This window comes from Mastigoproctus giganteus, chromosome 12 (assembly GCF_048544385.1).
Source record: "Mastigoproctus giganteus isolate SK-2022 chromosome 12, ASM4854438v1, whole genome shotgun sequence".
NCBI classification, from domain to species: Eukaryota; Metazoa; Arthropoda; class Arachnida; order Uropygi; family Thelyphonidae; genus Mastigoproctus; species Mastigoproctus giganteus.
The window spans coordinates 168,291,285-168,311,762 of NC_143586.1; the positions used below are offsets into that span (position 1 = coordinate 168,291,285).

Here is a 20,478-nt window from a genome sequence, read left to right on the forward strand (position 1 = left end):
AAATTCAAGTAACCCTGAGAGAGAAAGAGAGGAATCACCAAGAAAAAGAATGATGATACCCAGCTCAGGACCCTGGGTGTACATATAGATTATGAAATGAAAGAGCTTTTGTATTGTAAGTATTTTATTGAACATTCGAAAATTTTCATAATTTCTGGAAGATACGATACAATTGATTTACGATAACTAAAGTAAAAGACGTATGTATACCTGCGATCACAAGTATACATCTTTTACTTGCAATCACAAGTAATCAGTCTCCAGAAAACAGCGTCGATTTAAGTAGCGATCTTGTAGTTGAAACGACATACGCAGCTGTTAGGGGAACCTAACAATGGAATGTAACGAAAATGAGACGAAAAAAATAAATTGTTGACAAATAATTGTATTGTTAAAGGCATATGACAAATATTTGTATTGTTGCTATCATATGATAAACACTTGTATTCTCGCAGTCATATGACAAATACTTTTATTGTTGCAATCATATTTACTGTAGTAGTAACTTCAGGAAGTATGATTGTGACATCATACTATTCAAAAATTCTAAAAAGAACTCCAGACACTATCGTATTGAGGTATCATTGTAAGGGTAGGCACGACAATGAGGATTTTGTTTTTTTTTTAGATAACCTTGTACGCATGGTTAAGGAGATAACAAGCTTCATCTGTACAACCCCACCCCCATTTCCACTCCTGACTCAAGACATCATACCGGTCAGCAACAAAAAATGCGTCATGCACACTAATCACACTACTAGTAGTGGGAGCGTGGAAGTGGAAACTGTGGATGTCACTTCCATGGCCGATCAACTTACTCAGTAGGAAGTCGGAAAAACTGCGAGCCCATTGTTAAAATATTCACAGATCACCAATGTGTATAAGGCTCTGAATGGGTTCAGCAAGTTGAATGCTGATGGGATTCTTCCTCTTGCTCAGATTAAGAACCTGAGGAGGCACAGATTCAAATTGAGAAAAGGCAGTTGTAGAATAGATGTGCGGAAATTTGCCTTTAGCCAGCAGGTAGTTGATTGGTGAAACAGACTTCCATCTTTTGTTGTGGAAGTTGATAGCCTAAATAAATTTAAGGCTGAGCTGGATAACCATTTGGAACAAATGGAGGGGTGAAATGGGAGGGTTTTTTTTTTTTTTTGGCTGATGCTGCATAAGCTTGCTTTCTTGCATCATATGCCTTTACTAATGTATGTCCCCTCAGGCAAGTAATTTGATCAAGAGGAAGAATCCTATCAGCACTGAACTTGCTCAAACCATTCAAGGCCTTATACACCTCAATTAGATCACCTCGCAGGTGCCTAGTTGCGAGAAGCTGCAATTTGCAGAACTTAAGCCTTTCTTCATAACAGCAACCCTTTGTTTCACTCACCAATCTCGTTGTCATTCCTGTACTTGTTCCAGCAGCTCTACACCATTCCTAAAATGAGGCCTACAGCCCTGTATACAGTACTCGAGGTGTAACGTGACCATTGCCTTATACAAGGGAACAGTCACTCCCTTATCACTACTCTAGCACAATTCCTGTATATCGTTGACAACACACCATGAGTTACTCTTGCAGCCTGTCTGCACTGCTCAGAAAACTTCATATCTGACTGCATAATTACCTCCTGGTCCTTTTCTTTCTCCACTATCCTGAGCGTAGTAGCATCCAGTTGATACGTTACTCTGGGGTTACTGCTACCCATATGCAGTACTTAACATTTGTCAATGTTACACTTCAGTTGCTACCACTCAGCCCATCTGCTCAACTTTTCCAGATCCTGTTGTTGTAATAGCATACTATCATTACTGTCATTAACAACCCTGTCAACCCAGTGTATCAAGTGCAAACTTAGACATTAATCCTGATATACCTTCATCAATATCATTGATAAATACTGAAAACAGCAATGGACCCAACACCAAACCCTCTGGGACTCTACTAACATTAGTCCACGAAGAGCAGTGTTCATTGACTGTCTTCTCCCACCCAACCATCCTTTTATCCATTGTAGCATACTGCTACAATGGATAAAAGGAACCCTTAATGTCATACTGCTCCTATTTGTACAGTAATCTTCCGTGTGCCAGAGTATCAAAAGCTTCATGCAAGAGCAACATGTTCTGCAACCGGTCAGCATTCATTTAATGTTCAACTCCAAACTCACAGAATTAACTTTTCTTCTTCCTTGTTTATTACTTCAACTTCTGTTTTCTGGAAAAACTTTCCTTCACATGTATTTCCTGAAAATTACAATCTACAGAAATTCAAGTCTAATGTCAATAAGTAACTTCAGTCTTCTGAACTTTCAAGTCATGCATGTTACTAAGTACTAGAACTTTTAATACCTGTCATGTTTGTAGTTTTCATTCAAAAAAAAAAAAAAAAGTAAGTCGCAATAAGATTCATTAGGGGCACAAAAGGGTAACCTTACCAAAAAGATTTTATTCTTGTAAATTAGTGTCTGTAAACTAGCCATCTGCAAGTAGACTAGTGTACTATATAATACTTTAAATGAATGGAGATGGTTTAAACTGAATGATGATGGCAGCATTACTTTTTCTAGGGAAGCATACACAAGTTGGCATAAATTTAAATTGGCAAAAGGATAGTTGCAGGATATACATGTAAAAATTTGCTCTCAGCCAGAGTAATTCATTGCTAGAATCCATCCGGCATTGGGAAGTAAGCAGTTAAGATAAATTTAGGTATGGATTAGAAAATTCATATGAAGGGTAGGACAAATGAAGCATGTTATTTTTTTTCTTTTATGCTGTATAAGGTTGTTTCCTTGTGCCAAATGCAGCTCATCCACTAAAGCTGTAATTGGTTTGCCATTAATAATACTAAATAGATCTTTTCAAGTTAAGCACTCGTACCTGACAGCAAAATTAAGTCATATTCAGGTTCGGGATAAAACTTAAAAACATGCTGCACACTCCAGACGATTAGCTGAGAAGATATGGAAGAAGGCAGTGGAGACTCCTCCCACTCATTGCTTTCCCCACTTTTTTCTTCGCCGTATGTTACAGGGAAAGGTCACAATTAGAAAAGGAGGAAACTCATTTAACAATTTTAGCTTTTTGTTCATCACATGACCACTCCTTTAATGTATGACAAGAAGGGGGGGGAAGTAGTAGTAGCGGCATGTGATGCAAGAAAGCAGAGAGTTCTAAGGGTCTCCACTGGTCAATCACTGCCTTCTTCCTTTTCTTCTCAACAATAGTCTGGAGTGTGCACGCTGTTCTAAAGTTTAGCTTGGTTCGGCAATTTTTTTTTTTTTTTTTTTTTATGAAAACCCCAAACACGAAAGGTATCAAAACCTATAGTACTTAGTACCGTGCATGGGTTGAAGGAGAAGTATGGGGGGGGGGATGCCGGAAACTTTGCTCTAGAGACTAAACATGGGTTTCACCACTTCAAGCCTCCAATAAGCAAGGTGGTGGTATTTCACCGGTTGATGAAAGTCATCTAAATGCATACAAATAATTTTATATAAATAAATAGAGGTAAACGGTTTTCTTTTTTCACCTTGGCTATGGTATATCAGTTTAATTACTTGCATCATTTCGCCAATACAAATGGTTTTATACTAATATGTAAAGTCTACTATTATTAATATTTAAAATTATAAAGTTAAGAAACCTATAGTGATAATTTCGCATTATCGAAAAATGTGGTTCTTCAGACCAGGACTGCACAAGGTAGTATTACTGCATTATTGGTTTTGGAAACCCCCACACTTTCTTTTCCTATATGTTAACTATTTAAAAAACGTTTCGGGGGGCCCGGGTGCAATGCCACCAGTGTATCCCTCACCCAGAACCGTACATGGTAGAGTTCTGAAAGGACCTGTGAAGAATTTGTATACACTCGTCACATACGATACCTCATATGGCGATGCAAAAGTGAGTGGCATCTGGGCATCGGCAAATCCTCTTCGGTTATTTAAGTTCCCAAATAACCGATTAACATTTAGTGGCTGCAACAGTATTCGTCTCCAATTACTAAACATTTTGCTGATACTTTCTAAAAACTAATACTCAATTGGACTGAAGCACCTTTAATAGAAGATGTACAGAAGCGCCCTCGCCTTTATTGAAGACAAAAGTATAACACAAACACGCAAAAAAAAAAAAAAAAATAGTATTGTTGATGTAGTTTACTTATGAATGAGTTAATGCACACCCATCATTTCTACTCCCAAGATAGTTTTAATGCATCGATTTAATTATACCTCACATTGTGAATACCTTCACAACGAGTTGCAATGGTATTGCACTTCCACGAATAAGTAATTCTTGACCTATGGATAAGGCTATTGTTAGCATTAGCATTAGCATTAGTAGAGGCATTTGATGCAAGAAAGCAAGCTTATGCAGCATCAGCCAAAAAAAAAAAAAAAAAAAAAACCCACTTCCACTTCACCCCTCTGTTCGTTCAAAATACCTGTCCAGCTGAGCCTTAAACTTATTTAGGCTATCAACCTCCACTACAAGGGATGGAAGTCTGTTCCACCAACCAACCACCCGCTGGCTAAAGGCAAATTTCCGCACGTCTATCCTACATCTGTCTTTCCTCAATTTGAATTTATGCCCTCTCAGGTGATTTTTCTGAGCTAGAGGAAGAATCCCATCAGCATTGAGCATGCTTAACCCATTCAAGGCTTTATACACCTCTATCAGATCACCTCGCTGGTGCCTAGTCTCCAGACACTGTAATTTGCAAAACTTAAGCCTTTCTTCGTAAGAGCACCCCTTTGTTCCATTCACTAATCTTGTTGCCCTTCTCTGTACTCGTTCCAGCAGCTCTACATCCTTCTTGAAATGAGGCCTCCAGACCTGTATACAGTACTCTAGGTGTGGCCTGACCATTGCCTTATACAAGGGAATAATCACTTCCTTATCCCTGCTGGAAAAATTCCTGTATATCATTGACAATACTCCATGAGCTACTCTTGCAGCCCGTCTGCACTGCTCAGAGAACTTCATATCTGCCTGCACAACCATCCCCAAGTCCCTTTCATTCTCTACCACTGTCAATGTAGTACCACAGATTTGATACGTTGCTCTGGGGTTGCTGTTTCCCATGTTTAGCACTTTACATTTGTCAATGTTAAACTTCATTTGCCACACCTCAGCCCATCTGCTCAACCTTTCCAGATCCTGTTGCAGTAGCATAGTGTCAGTAGTGTCCTTGACAACCCTGCCAACCTTTGTATCATCTGCAAACTTGGACATTAAGCTTGATATACCATCATCAATATCATTTATAAATACAGAAAACAATAATGGACCCAACACTGAGCCCTGAGGGACTCCACTAATAACATTAGTCCACGATGAGCAGTGCCCATTGATTACCACTCTCTGTCTTCTCCCCCTCAACCACCCCTTTATCCATAGCAGCAATTTGCCTCCAATGTCACACTGCTCCAATTTGTGTAGCAGTCTTCCATGTGCAATAGTATCAAAAGCCTTTCTAAGATCCAAGTATATAATATCAAAGCTATTCCCTGCATCCAGTTCTTTTGCGACTGCATCATAGTATCCAATCAAATTGGTCAGGCAAGACTTCCCCTTAGCAAAACCATGCTGTGTCCCAGCTATACCTCAAGTCTTGTCTAAATGATCCTGTAGTGCTTCTTTAACTAGTGCCTCCATTAATTTTCCCAGAACAGAAGTTAAACTCACAGGTCTATAATTGCTTGTGTCAGCCTTTGATCCTCCTTTGTGAATTGAGGTCACATTTGCACATTTCCAGTCTATGGGTACCTCCCCTGAGTCCAAGGAAGCTCTCATAATTATGGCTAAGGGTTTGCTTACTTCCTTTGCTGCCTCCTTTAATATAACTGGATAGGTCCCATCCACCCCGGGTGCCTTTCTTGTGTTTATCTTCAACAATTTCTCCTCCACTTTTCTTCCAGTTATTTCAAGATTCTGTAGCTTACTGCTAGAGTTGAATACACCTCTGGCATTTCCCTCGCTGAATAACTCCTCATGTGTGAATGTCGATGCAAAATATTCATTTAGTTTGTTAGCTACCTGAGCAGGATCATCAACAGTTGACCCATCAATATCAAGTGGACCAATCTGATTCATCCCCTTCCTTATAGAGTTTACATAAGTAAAGAACTCTTTGCTGTTTTTCTTTGCATCCCTTGCCAAGGATTTCTCGTAATCTGCCTAACCTCCTTTGTAACTTGGTTGCATATCAACTTGTATCTATCATAGGCTTCTGTGTCATGTGTTAATTTGTATGTATCCCATGCATTTTTCTTCTCTGCCATATGCCTCATTAGTTCATCTGACATCCATTTTGGCCTAAACCTTGAACAATATTTCTTAGTTGGTATGTAAAGCCTAGTAGCTTCCAAGATAAGTTCTTTGAATGCTTCCCATTTTGAATTTGCTGTTGGTAACATCATCAGTTGGTCCCACTGTATAGAATTTAAATACTGTCTCAGTCCATCGTAGTCACCTTTACGGAAGCAATAACCCTTCCCTTTACCCTTAATGGTAGTTACCTCTTTGAGTAAATCCCACTTCAGCACACTGTGATCACTGCCACCTAGTGGTTCCTTTATCTGCAGATTCTTAATGCAAGAAGAATCACTACTGATAATCAAATCAAGAGTATTACTCCCTCTAGTTGCCTCCCGAACATGCTGATGTAGAAAACAATCATCCAATAAATCCACAAAAGCCTTGCTAGTGTGTGAGTGACCAACCCACAAATTCCAGTCAATATCTGGGAAATTAAAATCCCCATTATAAGACTCTCTGATTTACTGGCCCATTCTATTTCCCTGTACAGTTTCTTATTATACTCATCAGAGTCATTAGGCCTATAGCACACTCCTACTCTCAATTTTGATCTCCCAATGCTTATGTCACACCAAACTGACTCAACACTGCACTGTCCAGCGATGTCGACTGGCTTCACTTCCTTGGTTTTTATGTGTTTCTTAACTAATAGCATAACCCCTCCCCCCTTCCTATCCTGTCTATCCTTTCTGTAGACGTTGTACTCCCCAAATTGCAGTTCTGCATCCCTTATATCTATGTGACACCACGTCTCTGATATCTCAACAATATCTGCCTTTGATGTTTTGAGCAATACCTCAAATTCATCAAATTTATTTACTAAACTCCTAGCATTGGTTTACACGCAAGTATACCCGCACCTGTTTCTATTCTTAGCTACCCTAACACAACCCATGTGTTTACTTGTACCGCAATGGCTCCCAGCAGTCTCTGAAATATCATGCAACTTGTTTTTCAGGCCTCTGCTCATTCTAATAGAAGCAGTGCAAGAATCTCTTTCACCTCTGCCAGTGGCTACTGTCAATCTATTGGCCTTTGTCTCTGTTGTTACTTGGTCTTTGTTACTTACTTTCGGCGGACGCCACCACCCAGACAGCACCGTATGTAAAATGGAATGGAATTAAAAAAAAAAAAAAAAAGGCATAAGCACACTCCTTCATACTGTGAAACTTTAACCAGCAATTGTCTTTTAGACTAAACAGTTTCACACCATCAGGGATCACTTATATTATTGTTATTATTAGCCGTATGGGGCAAGGGAGCCTGAAGCATATGCTGCACCCCAAAAAAAAATTTCCTGAGAGAGAGAGTGAGAGAGTCAGAAGTAGAAAGGAATCACCAAGAAAGAGTAGAATGATGATATCCAGCTCAGGACCCTGGGTTTGCTAAGCCCATACTCACCAGAAGTGAGCCCCTGGCAGTTACACTTCATAACTGGGTTTTCACTATTGCAACGCCAGGGTACATGCCACCCAACGATGAAGAGCCCATAGTCCTAGAACGGTGTTTCCTGGGGGAAGGTAGTAGTAGTAGTAGTAGTGGCATGTGATGCAACAAAGCAACTGTATGAGCTTATGTAGCATCAGCCAAAAAAAAATAATAATAAAAAAAAAATAATAATAATAAATAAATAATAAAATAAAATGAAAAAATCACACCGTTCCCTCCAAATGCCTGTCCAGTTCCTCCGTAAATTTATTTAACCTGTCAACTTCCACAACGACAGATGGAAGTTTGTTCCAGCAATTAACCACCCGCTGGCTAAAGGCAAATTTCCGCACATCTATTCTACATCTGTCTTTTCTTAATTTGAATTTATGCCCCCTTAGGTTCGTAATCTGAACAAGTGGAAGGATCCCATCAGAATTCAGCGTGCTCAACCCATTCAAGGCCTTATATACCTCATCAGATCACCGTGCAGGTGCCTAGTCTCCAGCCACTGCAATTTGCAGAACTTAAGCCTCTCTTGGTAAGAGGATCCCTTTATTCCCCTCACCAATCTTGTTGCCCTTCTCTGTACACGCTCAAGTAAATCTACATCCTTCCTAAATGAGGCCTCCAGACCTGTACGCAGTACTCAAGGCGTGGCCTGACCTTTGTCTTATACAGAGGGACAATCACCTCCTTCTCCCTGCTAGCAAAATTCCTATATATCATTGACAAAACCCCATGACCTGCCCTGGCAGCCTGTTCTCATTGCTCAGAAAATTTCCTACCTGACTGCACAATTACTCCCAGGTCTTTTTCATTTTCTACCACCTTAAGTGTAGTACCACACAGTTGGTACTTCTACCCATATGCAGTACTTTGCATTTGTCAAGGTTAAGCTTCAGTTGCCACTTCTTAGCCCATCTGCCCAAGTTATCTAGATCCTGTTGCAGTAGCACACTGCCATTACTGTCATTAATAACCCTGCCAACCTTTGTATCATCTGCAAACTTCGACACTTAGCCTGATATACCTTCATCAATATCATTGATAAATATACAAAACAACACTGGACCTAACACGGAACCCTGTGGGACTCCACTAATAACGTTAGTTCACGAAGAGCAGCACCCATTGATTACCACCCTCTGTCTTCTCCCACTTAACCATCCTTTTATCCATTGTAGCAACTTACCCTTAATACCATTCTGCTCCAATTTGTACAATAGTCTTCTATGCGCAACAGTGTCAAAAGCCTTCCTGAAATCCAAATATATGATATCAAAATTATTTTTTGCATCCAGTTCCTTTGTAACCACATCATAATATCCTATCAAACTTGTCAGACAAGACTTTCCCTTAATAACCCATGCTGTGTCTGAACTATAACCAAAGTGTTTTCTAGATGATCCTGCAGTGCTTCTTTAACCAGTGTCTCCATTAATATCCCTTGAAAAGAAGTTAAACAGGTCTGCAACTACTTGTGTCGCTCTTTGATCCTCCTTTGTGAATTGGGGTCACATTTGCACATCTCCAGTCCGTGGGGACCTCCCCTGAATCCAAGGATGCTCTGGTAATTATGGCTAAGGGTTTGCTTAGTTGCTTTGCCGCCTCCTTTAATATAACTGGATAGATCCCATCCACCCCAGGTGCTTTTCTTATGTTTAACTTCAACAATTTCTCCTCCATTTTGCGTTCAGTTTTTACAAAATCATTAAGTATCCTGATTTCTTGATGGAATCCTGATTACTGCGAATAGGCAATAACAACAGTTTTCCCCAATGGGGAAGCGTTGCCTATTCTGGGGTTTTTATGAGTGGTTGATTTAGTTGAGTGAGTGTGAAGAGCAACTGTTCCTTTCCTTATTCGACGGCATTTCTTCCTCTCTTAGTATCACTTTTCTACGCCTTTTTTGGTTTCCTAAGTACAAGGAATTTCCGAACCCCAGGGGCTCACATCTGGTGAGCATGGGTTTGACCCACCCAGGGTTCTGAGCTGGATATTATCATTCTTCTTTTCTTTGGTGATTTCTCTCTCTCTCTCTCTCTCTCTCTCTCTCTCTCTCTCTCTCTCTCTCTCTCTCTCTCTCTCTCTCTCTCACACACACACACACACACACACACACACACACACACACACACACACACACACACACACACACACACACACACACACAAAATAATAATTAAAAAATAATAAATAAATAATAATAAAAATAAAAAAAGAACAAAATAATAATAAAAAATATATATATATATATATATATATAGGTAAATATTAAAACAAAATAATAAAATCCCGGCCCTCGGGCAGCCCAAACCCAGAGTACCAGCAAAAACAAATAAGTAAATAAATTAAAAAAAGAGAGAAAGAGAAAAGAGGGGGGGAAAAATATATATTGTGCCTTTATAGACATACATAAACTGTGCTGCCACTTTATTAGGTACACCCACATAGTAGCGTGTTCAGCCTCCTTTAGACTTCAAAACAACACCTGAATTCGTTCAGGTATGAATTGAACAAAATGCTGTAAACGTTTTGCAGGAATGGAGTACAATGCAGACATGAGTGTGTCACAGTTCCTTCAGATTCGACGGAGGTGTAGGCCTGCAGCAAACAGCCCTTTCCTGCTCATCCCAAAGATGTTCAGTAGGATTGAGATCCGTGGACTGAGCGGGACACTGCAGAAAAGAAAAGTCATTGTCATGTTCCTGGAACTATTCTATAGTGATTCAGGCTTTGTGCGCCGGCGCATTGTCCTGATGGAAGTAACCATCTGACTGAGGATAAACTGTCAACATGAACGGAAGCACTTCGTCAGCAACGATGTGGCATTCAGACGTGAATCTATGGGTATCAATGGACCCAACGTGTGGCAAGAAAACATTCCCCACACCATAACACTGCCGCCACCGCTTTGCACAGTAGTCTTCAGACATGACGGATCCATGGATTCATGTTGTTTTCGTCAAATTCTGAGCCTTCCATCAACATCATGCACCAGCAACTTCGACTCGTCAGACCAAGCAACTGTTTTTCAATCCTCGATATTCAGTGCTAGTGTTTCTGTGCCCACAGGCGGCGTGCTCTCTTGTTCTTCATTGATAACAAAGGTACGCGATGTGGCCGTCGGCTGGTATAGCCCATTCGCGACAAAGTGCGACTAGCTGTCCGTTCCGATATTTTGTTCTGCGCACCAAGATTGTATACTGAGTGATGTGCGACATTGTGGCCCATCTGTTTGCTTGCACAATTCTAGCCATCCTCCTCTGATCTTTCTCATCAACAATCGATTTTCTTCCACAGGTGTGCCGTTGAGAGGATGTTTTCTGTTCATTGCACCATTCTCGGTACACTCTAGAAACTGTGGTGCGTGAAAGGTTTGGGAAAACTGCCGTTTCAGAGATACTTTGTCCAGCACGTCTTGCACCTACTATGAAGGTGCAAGATACTAGGAAGGTTATTCTGCTACATTTATATCTACAACTGTTAACTGCAAACTTGGTAGGTAACCTATAGACATCGGACCACCCGGTGGTCATGTGACTTGCAACGTTGTGGGACAAACCATTTGTGTGCATAGCAGGGGTGTACTTAATAAAGTGGCAGCACAGTGTATATCGGTGATCCCGCACTGGTCAAAGGCTGGTGCCAGTAGGAGTCTCCACTAGGAAGGCTAGGAGATATTCAGTAGTTGAGTGAGAAGGCATCTCCGGTGATCAAAAGCATGACGAGCAAATTCTTGCAGTGGCTGGAAATTTTCTCTCGTGCTCAGGAAGTGTGGCTCATTTCCGGGGAAAGTGGTACTAATGGAGAGTGCGCGGTAGCACAGTGGTATCGCCACCATCCTCCACACACCGAGTGGAAAAGGCCCGCGTTCGAATCCCGTCGCTGACGCGAGCGAACTTTAGTGGGCTTTTTTCATTTCGTGGCTCAGTTAGTCGGTCTCAGGTGTAGATAGCAAGGGTTTTCCTCCCTGAAACTGGGACTTTTTCGTCCAGCAAACAGGAAAATCGACCAGAGACCATTTTTACAGACAAAATAAATATGAGTAGATGTAATCATTTACTGGGGACCCTAATATCATAATTTGAGACTAATGGAGAGAAGAAGGTTCTGTCGAAGATCTAGGTATTGATGGCAGTGGTATAAAATATGTTCCCAGTCAACTCTGCATCAAAATATTCCAACAGCGTCTTTTCTCTTCCTTAGGATCCAGAGTGACATCGATAGTAATATCAATGCAAGTATCAAGGACAGCATGCCTAATGTAGAAGCACAGGCCTCGGTACAGAAGATAGAGATCGAGGGACAGACAGCCGTTAAGGACCTGCAAAACAGGAGTAGACAGTCCTACAGGTCCTGCATATTGTAAAAAGTTTTATGTTGAATGCTATGAAGATTAGTCTGGATTTAAATCTTCTTAACATGCCAGAACCAGGCGGCCGCGCCATAGGGACAGATTGGTAGAAACACACCTTTGTAATATAACCGTAGAGAGCGAAAATTAAGACACCAAGATTGTTTAGAGAGACGCAGAAGAGAGAAGGTAAGTTTTTTGACTTTCTCTGGGAGATCTTCCAAGTGTTTAATAAACGTAACTTTACTATCAATGATCAGACCAAGAAATTTAGAGAAGAAACCATGGACAGTGATGTGTTTTGAAGTTTTACAACTGGTGGCCGTGAAATATTAAGTGAACCCTTATCCAACATCATTTTAGTTTTCGTGGAAGATATGGATAATTTATTTAAGGTGGACCATTGAGAAAGATCTGACATGACTAAATTGGCAGTACTTTCAAGAGAGGCACAGGAATAGCCCTGGATTAGCAGGGTGAGATCGTTTGCACAAGCCAATTTGGAAGTATAAGGAATAGTTTTCAGGAGCCATTCGTCAAGAACGATGTTCCAGACAAGTGGTCCAGGAGACTTGGGGGTAGCCCATAGTGACAGAGCGGGAGACTGAATTAGATCCAGAAATAACAGAAACTGTACGATTTTCAAAATAACTTTTTAGAAAGTTACGAAGAGAAACAGGACAATCGGCAGCACGTAAGCGAGCAAACAATCTAGACCACCATAACAGATCAAACGCCGCAGAGAAATCAATAAAAATAGCAAGAACGTATTTAGAGCTTGCTGAGTTAAATCGAAAAAGGAATTCAACGACTGTTTCATCAGTTCCTTGTCCAGTTCGGAAACCATATTGATCATCTGATGCAAGAGAGGTGTTAATGAAAAGAGAAGTGGGTCGTATAGCAATCAATCTTTCCAATGTTTTGGCCAAATGCGATAACAGAGCAATAGGACGGAAGGACTTGCCACTCGGGTTGTTTGAAGGTTTAGGAATTAGTTTAAGACACACACACACACACACACACACACACACACACACACACACACACACACACACACACACACACACACACACACACACACACACACACACACACACACACACACACACACACAGGGTAACACAATTTTTATTTGGCTGGTGCAGCAAAAGCATCGGCTTCCTTGCACCATACAGCTAATAATAATAATAATACAATACAATACAATTTTATTTATCAAGAGAATTCGTTTACAATAAATTAACTTGTTAAGAAAAGTAAATTTCTTGACAACAAGTTGTAGTTCTTCCTTTACAAGTTTTGTACAAATTTGTTATCTTACAGAAAAGACTATGAAGTCACTACACATAGTATATTCCACACTGTAAACAGAGGTAGTTTATCTGCATATCAATTCTAATCTACTGTGTCATTGAGTATCAAGAATTTTCTCATTAGGAATTTTAATTTGGAGATGGGATAACTTCTCCTGAGCCAGAAATCAATGCTAGCCAACAAGTTGTTATTGTGTGCCTATCTCCAAATCTATTTAGTATCCTAGGGTGAGGCAAAGTAATTGTTTTTGGGTTCCTTAAATTATGTGAGACATTTCTTTGCAGATTCGACTCTTCAAAAATAGTGTTAAGATTTTTTAAGAATAGATTTAACTTCAGTTTTTGAACTGGATACAATATTTTATGTTTCAACAAAAATTGCCTTCTCTTATTCAGGTCATTCCAAGAGTTTGTCCCCATTAAAAGTTTGAGAATCCTATTCATTAAGTTGTCTATTGCCCTTATTTCTGTTTTATTTGCTCGTGCCCATATATTTACTAAATAATTGAGTTGGGAGTCCACTAATGCATAATATAAGGTTACTTTTGTTCTAAGATTTAACTTATTCTTAATGTAGTAGAAAAAGTACACATAAAATCTCATTTTTTTGTACAAGTTTGTTATATGCATTATCCAACTTAGAGTGTAGTCGATCCATAACCCAAGGTAACAATGATTTGAGACTTCTTCCACAGTTAGACATTCGCAATTCTGGAAATTCTGTTCATGTAGGCAATCATGTTTGTGCAATTTGATAGAGGGTTGAATGTCCAAGGTTTGATGAGGAGGCCTTATTACCAAAAATTTAGTTTTTTCAAAGCTGAGTGCTAATTTATTATCGTGCAGCCAAGATTGTAAATGTATTGCATCCTGTTGTAAATCATTCGCCATTTTTGTTAGGTCCTTTCCTATTGTATATAAGATTATATCATCTGCATAAATTTTTATAAAGGAGTTCTTAATTACTTTGAATATGTCATTTATATAGATGTTGAACATGATTGTCCCAGCATGAGTGCCCTGAGGTACTACTCTCTTTACATTATAAGATTTCCCCTTTGTATTTTCTACTTCTACTGTTATTTTTCTCTTGGTTAAATAATTTGCTAGTAGTTGATTGAGTCTTCCCCTTATACTCTTCCCCTTATAATCTTCCCCATATAATAATAATAATAATAATAATAATAATAATAATAATAATAATAAATAATAGTAATAATTCGAGAACAACACAGCACCAGGCCATAAGGAAGATAGATAAGTGGTATACCCCCACTCAACCTAAGCGAGAAAACCCCTCCTGCCTAAGTACAAGAAACGAAGATAGAAAGATAAACAAAGACACTCCGGGGCAGACACTACAATGACCTCCATCAAGATCACATCGATAACATTGCTTCCAATGCATGGCTCACAAACGGGCAGCTCTTCCCCGAGACTGAAGGTTTCATTCTAGCCATCCAAGACCAGGTAATCAACACCAGAAACTATAGAAAATACATCACAAAGGAGCCCGGAATGTCAAATGACACATTGCGACGATGCCATCTGGCCTCAGAAACGATCCAACACATCACTGCGGGGTGCAAGGTGATCACCCAGACTGAGTACACTCATAGACACGACCAGGTAGCTAGGATAATACATCAGAAGCTAGCGAGGAAATACCAGTTGCCAAAGAAAGTGTACCATACTACAAGTAAGAACCCCAGGCAGTACTAGAGACCCGAACCCACAAGCTGTACTGGGACAGCACCATAATAACGGATAAGACCATCCCGCACAACAGACCGGACATAACCCTCATGGACAAGATGGAAAAGGCTACCTACCTGATTGACATAGCAGTGCTGAACACTAGCAATGTCCAGTAAACCCATTAGGAAAAAATTAGGAAGTACACAAACTGAGACACGAGATTAAGGAGATGTGGCATATGCAAGAAGTATTAACCATCCCAATCATCGTGTCAACAATCGGTATGGTATCCAAGACTCTATATAGCAGCCTAGCAGCAATAGGTCTCCCAGAGAACACCTACAAGGAACTCCAGAAAGTCGCAATCCTGAACACCTGTAGGATAGTCAGAGATTTCCTCGACCGACAGTAACACTAGACATTACAACCACCCTGTGTACTTGGTAGCAGTACCCTTCCCAGAGTGGAATCCCCAATCAAGGAGAAATAATATAAGAGCAACAACAATAATAAAAGGAGCCCGGAATTTCAGATGACACATGTCGACGATGCCACCTGACCTCAGAAACGACTCAACACATCACAGCGGGGTGCAAGGTGATCACTCAGACTGAGTACACTCATAGACACGAACAGGTAGCCAGGATAATACATCAGAAGCTAGCGAGGAAACACCAGTTAACCAAAGAAAGTGTACCATACTACAAGTAAGAACCCCAGGCAGTACTAAAGACCCGAACCCACAAACTGTACTGGGAAAGCACCATAAAAACGGATAGGACCATCCCGCACAACAGACCGGATATAACCCTTTTGGACAAGATGGAAAAAACTACCTACCTGATTGACATAGCGGTGCCGAACACCAGCAATATCCAGAAAACCCATGAGGAAAAAATTAGGAAGTACACGAACCTTAGAGATGAGATCAAGGAGATGTGGCATATGCCAGAAGTAACAACCATCCCAATTATAGTGTCAACAACCGGTATGGTACCCAAGACTCTAGATAGCAGCCTGGCAGCAATAGGTCTCCCAGAGAACACCTACAAGGAACTCCAGAAAGTCGCAATCCTGAACACCTGTAGGATAGTCAGAGATTTCCTCGACCGACAGTAACACTAGACATTACAACCACCCTGTGTACTTGGTAGCAGTACCCTTCATGGACTGTAATCCCCGAATCAGGGAGAAATAATATCAGAGCAACAATAATAATAATACAATACAATACAAATTTATTTATCATTTGAATTTGTTTACAATATAAGAACTTGTTAAGAAAAGTAAATTACTCGACAACAATTTGCAATTCATCAGTTAAATCAGCATTTCCATACAAAATTGTTAGCTAACAGAAAAGACAATGAAGTCATTACACATGGTACATTCCACTCTGTAAACAGAGGTAGTGATTTATCAGCATTGAAAATCTATTCTACTGTATCATTGAGTATCAAAAATTTTCATACTAGGAATTTTAATTTGCAGATTGAATAACCTCTCCTGAGCCTGAAATCAACGCTTGCCAACAAGTTATTTAATATGTTCATTGTATGCCTATCTCCAAATGTATTTAAAACCCTAGGGTGAGGCAAAACAACTGCTTTGCGATTCCTTAAGTTGTGTGAAACATTCCTTTGAAGATTAAACTCTTCATAATTAAGATTTTTCAAGAATAAATTTAACTTCAGTTTTGAATTGTATATAGTATTTTGTATTTTAACAAAAATTGCCTTCTCTTATTCAGATCATTCCAAGAGTTTGTCCCCATTAACAGTTTCAGAATCCTGATTAGTAAATTGTTTATAACCCTTATTTCAGTTATATTTGCTCTTGCCGATACATTTATTAAAAATTGAGTTTGAGTCCACTAATGCATAATATAAGGTGACTTTTGTTCTTTGATTTAATTTATTTTAATTACATTACATTAATTTGTTATTTGCATTGCCCAACATTGGATTATAGTCTATCCATAACCCAAGGTAACAGTGATTTGAAACTTCTTCAACTGTTAGACAATTGCAATTCTGGAAGTTCTATTCATGTAGGCATTCATGTTTATGTAATTTAATAGAGGGATGAATGTCCAGGGTTTGTTGAGGAGGTCTAATTACCAAGAATTTGGTTTTTTCAAAACTGAGTGCTAATTTATTGTCACGCAACGAATTTTGTAAATGTATTACATCCTGCTGTAAATCAAATGTCATTTTTGTAAGGTTCTTTCCAATTGTATATAAGATTAAATCATCTGTATAAATTTTTAAAAAGGAGTTATTAATTACTTCGAATATGTCATTTATATAGATGTTGAACATGAATGGCCCCGCATGGGTGCCCTGTGGTACTCCTCTCTTTATATTGTATGATTTTCCCTTTGTATTCTCTACTTCAACTGTGATTTTTCTTTTGGTTAAATAAGATGTTAAGAGTGATTGACTGTTCCCCTTATATCATATTTCAGTAATTCCTGTTTCAAGATTGAGATATCAATTAAATCATATGCTTTGGTCAAATCTATAAATAAGATCATTATGAAGTTATTGTTGTTCAAATGTAAGTTAAAAGAGTCTACTAAACTCTCTAATAATGTCTATGTGCTCTTACCTTTCTGATATGAGAATAGAGAGTTATTTAACAGTCCATATTGATGTAGATATTTACTTATATGCGTAAATATATAATTTTCTATTATTTTATTTATAACTGACTATATTGTTATTGGTCTATAATTACAAAAATCACCAGGTGGTCCCTTTTTATATATAGGGATTATTTTAAAAAAAAGTAAGTTTGTAGGATAGTCTCCTCTCGCCATCATCCATGCTATAAGCTCCACCAAGAGAACAGTGAACTGTTCTCTATTTCTCTTTACTTCGGTTACTGTAATACGGTCAAGTCCGTAAGATTTCTTGTTCTTTAACTGTTCTATGATCTTGATCTCCGTGTACTGTGGAGCAAAGATTACACAGGAGTTCACTACCTGAGGAAGATTATCTTTTTGAGCAAGGGAGTCTTGGCAATAGTGTATATTGTAATAATACAGCTTTGGCAAATCTGTTTGCAGCCTCATATTGTTTATTTGTACCAGATACCTGTTCTAATAGTGTTTTGATTTGATTTCCCATTGACTTTTTCTTCCTTGTACTAAGTAGGTTATTTGTAATGCTCCATTTATCCTTTTGAGTTATCTGCTTATCCATAAAAAGTTGATTGTAGTAAGTGTTTTTTTGCTTTCTAATCAAACCTGTCAATTTATTTCTAATTATTTTATAATTGTTATAATGTTCTATCTTTGATGGACAATTTCTATACTGCCTGAAGTATTTATCTCATTGTACCATTAATTCTTCTACTTCTCTTGTCATCCAAGGTTTCTTATGTTTAATCCTGCTACTCCTAGAATTTGTGTTGCAAGCTGAGAGATTTATTTTTCTCTCCGTATTAATCCTCGAATTATTTATCATTTGTATTATTTTATTTGAAAAGACATTTACATTAGTTGTGTAAGATGCTTGCTCTTGTCTTAACATGTTTTCTGTGTTGTGTTTCAGCTTGCCTGTTGATAAATATTTGTTCTTCGCAACATTTGTTAATTTTTTGTGTTCACATGGGCGTTGTTTTGAGTACATATCTATTATTAGTATTCATGTTCTATGATCAGAAAGTTGATTTAGTAGTATGTAGGAATTTGCACTTCAATTTTATATTTGTTATAAGATGATCTAAGCAGGAGCTTACTGTTCTATCTCCCTCCATCTTTTGTTGCCTCGTTGTTCCAAATAAGGTATGTTCAAATCCATAATTATTTAAGATTGCAGAATATCTGAGTATTACATTTTCTGTTTCATCGTTTAGTAAATTGATATTGAAGTCTCCCACTAGTATGGTCTTATCAGCTTGTATGTCTTCCCATTGCAGAATTATGTTATCTAATTCTATTAGAAAAGTGTTTATAGAATCTGATGGTGGCCTATAAAAAGCACAAATCATGAATGGGTTCTGTGGATCTTCTCCTAATAATTTGAGACAGCAGTTTTCGAAAGACTGAGTCTCGTGGTAAACCTGTATTGCCTTATAGCATGTTTTATAGTATATTATTATTCCACCACCCCTTCTCAACTCTCTCAGCTTAATACCTTGTCATATCCTAGTATGTTATAGTTGGCAATTTCATCACTTTCTATGTTAACCTCTGTTTGTAAAGTAATAAGAGGAGTTTACCTCAATACAATACGTAGAACACTTCCTAATCCTATTGAGGAGTTTACCTCAATATAGTTCTACGTACTATATTGAGGTAAACTCCTCTTATTATTTTACTAATATTATTATCAACGTAGAACGTATTGAGTATTACACGTCAGATTCATACTACCTCTGTTAAAACTATAGAGGAAATATATTTTTTCATTGCATTTATATATTGCAAAAAGTTAAACCAATTTTTTCTTAATGACCTGATGTTTAGAGCTACCAGAAAAAACTTTTTTGATCAATAAAAAGAGCTTGGATATTTGGATTTTTTAAAAAATGTAAAGGTGAATTGAAAGTTTGTGATTCCTCAAAAGCATACCTGATGTCTTAATATTACCTTAGGCCTAGATTTCAAGAAATTACAATTATTCACAATGAAGGAGTCTATTTTATATACTGCAGGTCTTTTGAACTCAAGATTCTTAGGGCTCTTGAAGAGTCATTCTTCATGTAAATCCTTCTATATTGTAACCATAAAAATTTGAAACTGTGAGTTTTTACTAACTGTTTTGATTCCCAAAATAATTGCTTGAAGTATGTTGATAAGTGGTCATTTATGTAGATTGGAGCACTGCTGTTGTTCAGAAATACATCATTTGCTGTGAGTCGAATTTCCTTTGCCTTTCTCATCCATTTTTCCTTTACCACATGATTTGAAAATTTCACAATTACAGTAGGTTTGTCATTTATTTTTTTTGTTGTTAGGTATGTAGTAGTGTTCCAGGTCGTTATTGTGCTGTATCTTTAATGCAAGCCCCAGCTGCTGAGTAACATGCTCTAGGTCTTGGCCCGTTAATCCTGTTAATCCTACTATTTCTACATTATTTTCTAACAACTGTTGTTCTATCGAGTCAGTCCGGGAGTTAAGTAGATTAGAATTCTCCTCATTTTTCTTGAAGGAAGCTTCCAGATCCAAAAGTCTTTTATTGATAGCAGCATTGGAGTCCTGTAGCTTGCTTATGCTATTTTGTATTTTATCGAAGGAATCTGAGACAAAAGCAATCGATTTTTTGATGTCATCTACTTCTGTCTTGAGGTCTTCCATTTTTTAGGTCTTGAGGTCTTCCTTATTGGTATAATTTCTGTTATTAAATC

General features: G+C 38.5%; 1 protein-coding gene across 1 annotated transcript in view; it reads right to left on the minus strand.

Annotated features, from left to right (window-relative positions):
- Positions 1 to 4,079, minus strand: part of ATPsyndelta (ATP synthase, delta subunit) — a 72,686-nt gene extending 68,607 nt beyond the window's left edge. The window contains exon 1 of the mRNA XM_090386079.1: positions 3,888 to 4,079. Coding sequence (XP_090242205.1) covers positions 3,888 to 4,013 — 126 coding nt within the window. The 5' untranslated portion in view covers positions 4,014 to 4,079. The remainder of the gene's footprint in view (positions 1 to 3,887) is intronic.
- Positions 4,080 to 20,478: the final 16,399 nt, after the last annotated feature.